The sequence below is a fragment of the Crinia signifera genome, chromosome 6 (assembly GCF_055691185.1).
Source record: "Crinia signifera chromosome 6, ASM5569118v1, whole genome shotgun sequence".
In the NCBI taxonomy this organism is placed as follows: Eukaryota; Metazoa; Chordata; class Amphibia; order Anura; family Myobatrachidae; genus Crinia; species Crinia signifera.
Window position 1 is genome coordinate 135,230,343 of NC_139222.1, and position 8,496 is coordinate 135,238,838.

General features: G+C 46.6%; 1 protein-coding gene across 1 annotated transcript; it reads left to right on the forward strand.

Moving 5' to 3' along the window:
• The first annotated feature begins 4,241 nt into the window (after positions 1–4,241).
• EIF1 (eukaryotic translation initiation factor 1) lies at positions 4,242–6,896 on the forward strand. The gene is made up of 4 exons (XM_083147297.1): positions 4,242–4,412; positions 4,959–5,122; positions 5,247–5,348; positions 6,222–6,896. Exons 1-4 carry the CDS (start codon positions 4,382–4,384, stop codon positions 6,264–6,266), a joined length of 342 nt encoding a protein of 113 aa, XP_083003423.1. The 5' UTR covers positions 4,242–4,381; the 3' UTR covers positions 6,267–6,896.
• The last annotated feature ends 1,600 nt before the right edge of the window (positions 6,897–8,496 follow it).

Genomic DNA, 8,496 nt, shown 5'->3' on the forward strand with positions numbered 1-8,496 from the left:
CTGTGACACTTCTTCTGTGCCCAGGTCCCGGCCCGTGGCTTCTGCTGCCCGTGGCTGCCTCCTGGATCAATGCGCGTCCAGCGTCTCCTTCTCCTCCTGGCTCTGTTCAGCTGCACGGCCTGACGCTCTCTCTGCCTGCTGTCCATCACCAGCCTGGACTTCGCGACGGCGACCCCTCTTCTCTCTGGTGACTCCGGCTGCATACTGCTCCTCTTCCAGACGCCCGCTGTGCACCGCTCTGCGATAACAGGTTAGCCGCGTTCCTCTCCTCTCCCTCAGCACGCTTCCTCCTTCACGCTGCTCAGCTCTGCCATCCCCTTCACCTCTGACCTCCTCTTCTCCGTGCACTCTAGCCAGCCAATCAGGAGCAAGACACGCTCCTTGCATGTGAAAGGGAGCTGGGGCGCTTGCTGGCCTGGTTAACCCCCTGAGTACTGGACAGTAGGAACAGGGTCCCACCTGCAGCATTGGCCACCATTGTGGAACTCCATTTGGGTGCAGGGGCAGTTCAGGGGCACCACTGCAGTGGGGTTCCACACATGCACCCACAGCAAATATTCCATTCGCTGGGTGTACGCACCCAACATAGCGGGCGAGGGGGAGGGCCGTGGGGCGCTGGGGCCCCATCACCATATGGGAACGCCCAGTGTATATGGGCGTTCCCATGAGAACTGTGGGCATTCTCATGGTAATAAGGCCATGACGCGGGTGCGGGGAGCGGGCAGTTGAAATCACCGGATGTCAGATGCCCACCCATTTCCAATCCAGCATGCACGCATATGTAAGTGACTTAAAGGCACTTTTATATGTGTTCACCTTCCACATCTTTCGATGATCGGCGACCATCGAAAGATGTGAGTGTTCCCCGCAGCATGTGAATGGATGTTTATTTTAAACATCCATTTGCAGCCTGTGCGTGGGAGGGGGGGGGGTTGTGGCCCGGCATGCCTTGGGAGGGGTTTGGTGGACTCACAAGGCTACAAATTTGCAGCCTTGCTAAACAACTAGAATAACCCCATTAATGGATGATCATTACCATCACATGTGTTGCACGGTTAGGTGATAAGAAAGGTGTTTCACCGAGTTACGGTCATTGGGTCACCAGCTTGATGGACACCATTAGGTCGACCTGACTTAAGGTAGACATGCAGGAAGGTTGACATGACTTAAGGTCGACATGGGTTAGATCGACAGGGTCATTAGGTCGACGTGGGTAAGGTCGACAAGGTCATTAGGTTGACATGGGTTTTTTTTTTTTACTGTTTGAGCAAAAATGTGCTGACAGGCTCTATCTCATGCGCTACCATCCTCTAGGGCAGTGGTAGCCAACTACGGTCCTCGAGAGCTACCAACAGTTCACATTTTCCAGACAACCTAGCTGCTGCAAAGGTGCACTCATTACTAGCTGAAACATTTTCAAAGATCCACAGGTGGAGCTAATTACTTCACTTGTGATTCTGTGAGGAGATCTGGAAAACATTAACTGTTGGTAGCTCTCGATGACTGGAGTTTGCTACCCCAGCTCTAGGGTGTTGCGGGAGAAAAAAATAGTGTGCCAATCGTAGCGAGCCACCATGCCCGAAGCAAGGGGACGCAGTGCTACGTTTTAGTGGGTACTTGTTTCCTAGCACGGCCACCCCGATTTACATCGGGGTGGTCGTGTCGGAAAAATCGGGTCGATCGCATCGCATGCGATTTGGTCGCATGCGATGCGATCGACGCGACCGACCGATTTTGGACCCGATTTTTTTTTTTTAATGAAATGTAAATCGGGTCCCTGGGACCCGATTTTACATTGGATTCAATGTAAAATATTCCCAACCCCCCCAAATGTCACGGCGTACACCCCACCCCACGATAGACGCCAACCCGAAGCGTGGCGAGTGCAGCGAGCCCGCGAGGGGCGGCGGTGCGCGTCCTCCGACCTTTTCATTCTCCTACTATCCACATCAGCGTGGAGTTGAGAATAGAATAGTGTGGCGAGCGCAGCGAGCCACCGAGCCCGAAGCGTGGCGAGTGCAGCGAGCCCCGCGAGGGTACGCGTATACCTGTGAAGTTATACTTGTCCCCTTGCGGGGCTCGCTGCGCTCGCCTCGCTGCGCTCGCCACACTATTCTATTCTCAACTCCACGCCGACGTGGATAGTAGGGGAATGAAAAGGTCGGAGGACGCGCACCGCTGCGCTCGCCACGCTTCGGGTTGGCGTCTATCGTGGGGTGACGACGGGGACATCTATAATGTGAAATGGGTCATATTGGCCCATTTCACATTTTTCACATTTTTCCAGGATTTCAATTTAAAAAAATCTTTTAACATTGAAGCCTATGGAAAAATCGGGGGCATCGCGTCGGGACCTATGTTAATGGTCCCGACCGACACGATGCCCCCGATATTTTACCTTTCCCGACACGATTTCAATGTTAAAATATTTTTTAACATTGAAGCCTATGGGGAAATCGCGGTCATCGCGTCGGTCGCGTCGGGACCATTGTTAACGGTCCCGACCGACGCGATGCCCCCGATATTTTGTCCTAGCCGGCCAAATGGACCTGATTTCAAAGGAAATCGGGTATATCGTATGGATCGTGTACCTTAACTTAAAGGTACACGATCCATACGATTGTGGCCGTGCTAGGAAACAAGTACCTTTTAGTGTTTATGTTCACTGTGTTGACTTTTTCAATGTCGACCTTACTCATGTTGACCTAATGACCCTGTCGGCCTAAAGTCATGTCTACCTTCCTGCATGTTGACTTTAACTCATGTCGACCTAAATGCATGTCTACCTAAATTCATGTCGACCTAATGGTGTCGACCTACAGTAATGCTTGTCTACCATAATGCTGGTGACCTAATGATCCATACCCATTTCACCACAGGTGATGGTAATCATACATTCAAAAGGAAGTCCAGGAATAGAGAATTGTATCCCTCCTGGAGAGGGTCATGTTGGTATGGGTGAGGGTGGGTAAGATGCCCTTACACCATTTGTAATTTAGGTAGGTGTAGGTTATTTCAGCTGTGCTGGTCCTTCGTAGGGTTGTTTCGCTCACCACGCTTCGGGCACAGTGGATCACTATGCTTGCCACAGGTTTATATTCCCCCTTCAGGTAGACGTAGACCCAGTGCATGATTGGATAGGTCCTCCCGTTGAAAGGGATCTAGCTGCTACCCAAAAGATAGCATATCCCTGTGCGGTACATTCAATGCGAGGGAGGGGTTGGTGAGAGGCAGACGGCGAGCTATACTCCCTGGGGCGAGGTGGAAACGACAAGTGTGGCCATCAAAACGGTGAGGCTCACGGCTATATGCAGCGGGGCTCCCTGCATTTGTGGCGAACCTCGCCGTTATGGGGAATCCTTGTCGCCCTCTGACAGTGAGGATTTCCTCCAAACCTAGAATACTGCAAGGGGGCTGGATGGCGAGGATGACTTTTCCACGCTAAAAAAGCCATCCTCGCCGCCGCTTGCCGAGGGCATTGAATACAGCCCTGTGTGTCTGGTAAGCACATCCATGTTACCTCCTAGGAATCAAAGTTGTTTTTACATTCATTGTAAACAAAGATAGTTATGTTTGTCCTCGGGTAAGTGTACATAAATGTATACATATTCTTATACAGATGATAGTGGTTTTCCAGAATGTTCCTGATTTCCACAGATGACGGTTATAAACACATATTCCTACTTTCTAAATAACAAACATTACAAACACAGCCTCGTGACCTGTCACCTAGTAACAGTGTGCAGCAGGAGTACACACAATGTAGTGCTGCTTAGAAACGGCCATCGACCATCGATTGTTTTACATAATCAATGGTTATGACCGACTTTTCCATCGATGGGATAAATCGTGTGATTTCACGACATCGATGGCATGTGTATGCCTTACGGTTAATGGTTGTCTTTTTTCTTACTACAATGTGACATAGCGCATTGCTCTGCCCCGACACCAACGAAGCTCCCCTATATTCTGTTTGCCAACTAATAAAACAGGAATGACATCTGTTTCTATAACCATCGATGGTCATCAAATAACTAGGAATTGTTTTCATCGATGGTCACGCTGCAGTTTACCATCAATGGCAAGCATAACGATGGCTGTCCCTACTGCTGATGCCAGTGACGACCAAGCGCCGCCCAGAGGGGAGGGGGAAACCGGTTACCTCACGGCAAAGGCATTTTAAACGCACAACCCGACGAGGGCGGGACTAGATGCGTCTTCTTGCGCGCTGACGTCACTAGGGCACCCACATCGGTATAAAAGACGGCGCAGCCATTTCTTTGGGTACGTGTTACACAAGCTCTCCGCACAGCATCACCGAGCTCTCGCTTGCAAGCACCGGTTCGCCGCCGTTCCCATCGAGGAAACCCCATCTTATCGTATGTCAGCTATCCAGAACCTCCAATCCTTCGGTGAGTCTGCGCGCAGCGGCCTTTCCTCTTCTTTTAGCTTTTATATATCTGCTGCTTTTCATTAGCGAGTGTTTAATGTTCAACTGCGCGTCTTCTATCCGCAGCGTTATGTAACGCGCAGCTACATCTGAGTGTACGAAAAATGGGGCCATAGCTAGCTGACTATTTAGCATTAATTCTGGGGTGCGGGGTTAATCCAAATGTGTAGCAGTGTCTCATCGCCGTTCTCTGGCTATATGGCGACAGAACCTGCGCTTCCGGTTCAGATGCTGACTTCGGCCTGTAGCCGGCATCTTGTTTTTTCTAGAACCGAGGCGGCGACAAGATGGCGGTCGCCGCTTCTCTCTCCCTGATCTGTTTGTGGCGCAGCTACCTCTCCCCGTACGCGCTGACGTCAGTGGGCGTGTTTACCTCGCCTACTTTAGTCCCGCCTCTATCCCTCAGCTGCAGTTCTTTGTTACCGTATTATCTGGCCACTCCTCCCCGGGCGCTGAGCGGTCGAGTATGTGACTATGGCGGCGCTAACGCTGTGTCTCTCCTACGCAGACCCCTTTGCTGATGCAAGTAAGGGTGATGACTGGCTCCCAGCTGGGACAGAGGATTCTATTCATATAAGGATACAACAAAGGAACGGCAGGAAAACCCTCACCACTGTCCAGGGGATCTCTGATGACTACGACAAAAAGAAACTAGTTAAAGCCTTTAAAAAGGTATGTGATGCAGTGCTGGCACCTCACTGCTATAGTTGCAGGGGCATCTGTTTTGGTGGGTGGAAAAATCCATTCCCTTTTTTTCGTAACTTCATCTATATAATTTTGTTTGTTTTTTATATAGAAATTTGCTTGCAATGGTACCGTTGTTGAACACCCAGAATACGGAGAGGTGATTCAGCTTCAGGGTGATCAGCGCAAGAATGCCTGTCAATTCCTTGTTGAGGTAAGTGTTCCCCTCTGTAATAGCCTGTATCAAGGGAATAACAACTAGAGCAGGGGTTCCCAATCTTTTTCTAATCGTGGCACCCTAGAGTATCAGAATTTTTCCAAGGCACCCCCATGGCCCCCAATAATATATATAGATAAAAGTAGATTGTGTTTATATGTAGGTTCAGTTATGTGGTAAAGGGCAATATTTGGTTCTGATTTTATGATTGGTAGCCACCAACACTGGTTTTGTCCAGAAATAATTGATCATAAATAACTTGAATTGGTCCTGGATGACCAACTCGAGGCACCCTAGGGAGCCTAGGCGCACCGTTTAGAAACCACTGAACTATAGTAATTTTATGACTTAATGCAGTGGCTCCTAAACTGTGCCTAGGTGCCCTGGGTTGGTGACCTAAGGCCAATTAAAATTATATGACTAATGTAACAGTCAAGGGTGCCTCGGGTTTGGGGTCCATAACAAACTATTTATGCTCAAATTGATAGGCAAAAACAGTGCTGGTCACTGCTAATCCTAAAATGTATGTGTAATTAGAACCACAGCTATGGTCCCCCACCATGTAACTGAACCTGAGGTTAACTTAAGCACAATTTACTTAATATTTTATTTATCTATAAGAAATGATTAGGGGTGCCTTGGACAAATGCTGAAATTGTAGGGCATCCTGGTTAAGAGTCTGGGAACCACTGACCTATTGGATGAAGTTCGTGCCACCTATTTTACTAAATGGCATACATTCTGTAATGTCTCTTTTTTTTTATCTTTGCAATTTACAATTGCTTGATACTAGCAAACGTGTAACTGATCCTAACAAGCTGTGTTTTTTTTTTAGGAATTTATTTATAATATTGTCTCTTTCCATTCTAGGTTGGACTTGCTAAAGATGACCAGCTGAAAGTCCATGGGTTTTAATGTACAAGACTAAACAACTGCAGCTTTAAGTTAAAGGACTCCTGATATGAGTAGCAATAACACTCATCCCTTGTCACAAGTTTAACACCACAGCCTTGTGCAATATTGCCCCATATCCAATGGACTGTAAATAAACATGTGTAACCTTGCAGTGTCTGTGGGGCAGCTATAAATGGTCTTGTAAGCTTCATTTTTGAAGGAAAATAATGTATTACCCAGTGTGGCAGTCTCTACCTGGTACAGGTGGCATGGTGCTCCTGCATAGCTGGGCCAAAGTATTTAGTGAATCAAAATATGATTTCTATACACATCAGAGTGGAGAGGTTAGATGACACTGTTTACAAGCCTGGGTGGTTTTTATTTGTAAGTTGGTTTGGAAACATCCAGCAGGGCAAGTCTGTTTGGAGCAGTTCAATGTTAGCCAGCACACTTATCTGTACTGTGCAAGAGGTGGAGTTGTAGCAGGTACATTCTTCAGGATTAAACTTATGACAAGGGAACTACTGTCTGACTTAATGTAGTTTGATGCTAATCTGACCTCTTGGCACAATGTTGTATAATGACAAGAAATATGCTTTGAGTTCTGGTTTTATTGTATTTAACTTTATTTAAATAAACCTTTTCAGTTAACTGTGGTCTGTTAAATGATATAAATGTAGTGGTTCTCGCTTTTTTTTTTTTTTTTTTAATAGAATGGGCATATGTGTAATGGAAAGTCCTAATGACATGCAGTTGTAAGACATTCTGCTGATTAAGTCCATTATGTTGGGACTTGGAAGATTTACAACCCAATTCATGGAATCTGCAAGTAGGTGCTCTTCAACATGTAGGATTTTGCCAATCCTGGGGAACTGTTGAGTATGTTGCCAAAATTTAGATAGCTTGGCTGTGAAGCAACAGGCCATGTAATTGTGGAGGAAACAAACGGCTGGTGCCTATCATATTGTAGGCATTAAGCTGATACTTAATTATGTGTGCCCAATGCATTTATATACTACTGGCTTCTTTTTCATTTCAAACTTTAGGGAAAGACAAAGAAGCTTATTTAAAGACATGTTAGTCTTAAGGGGCCTACAGATTGCTGGGTAATGTAGATCAGTGCCGGACAGCAAATGTGTCAGTGCTGAGTGATCTATCAGGGCCAGTGTTCTCTGGTTCAAACACCGGATCTGACTGGCCTTTGGGGAAAAAATAAGGGATAGTTTCAAGAGCATCTTACCACAACCATACCTGGTCTTGGCTACTTGTAGTACAGTCTAGTCCTGGAAGTTACAGAACGAAAATATTACTATGGAGACTATAGGAAACCTAAATATTACTTAAGTGGAGATGCAGTTTCAGCCATCCTAAAACTTAGGGCAACATGTTTGCAGGTTGCTTAGGCACTGGCTACAGAACACTAGCTCCCATACCTGGTGAGAAGTGCAATATGAGGTTTGGACTGCTTAACATTGTTCATAATGCATGTGATATGCTAAAGCAGTGTGCATTTTGCACTAGATGCAATCTAGTTCAAAAAGTATGTGTGGTGGCATGTGCATTGCAAGCCCAAATACACAGTGTATGGGTACCATATCTGATCATTCCATACTTGGCAACTGTTCTGGTTTTAGTTATGCTTTGCACACTGTTCCAAACTTGAACACATGTGACATGAATCTGGTACCTCCCCAGGCAATTTGAGTTGACCAAATTCAAACCTTTATTTCCTTAAAACCTGCACTGTAGTAACAATTGGAACTGCACTAGAGGATTTTTCATGAAAGTCATTACATACTGTAGTTCTGAAGGCATCTTTCACAGATCCATTTCATTAGCTGTGCTTTTATGGCAGGTGAGACCTGTCCTGGTGTCTGTACAGACAACCAAACATAATGATTATGACTTTACAATGAACTATATTTAAATCTGTTTTTCTGACCAGACCTACAAGTGCAGCTGATTGGTAACTGTCTTATTGCCAATATAGCTACATTGTGTATGCGCAACACTTACAGCAGGCCTGATCTATAGACCGATGCAGTGTTGAATGTTTCCGTGCAAGCAAAAGTATCTAGTGGTGTTTCCCTGTTGACGGCTTAGGCATGGCAGGCCAAACCTCTCCAAGATCTACCAACGGGCCACATTATCCAGGTCACCCACCTCCTGCACAGCTTTAGTCATTAGGAACGGTCACATTTTCAAACATGTGCTGCATTCATTCTTAACTGACACTTTCTACAGATCCACA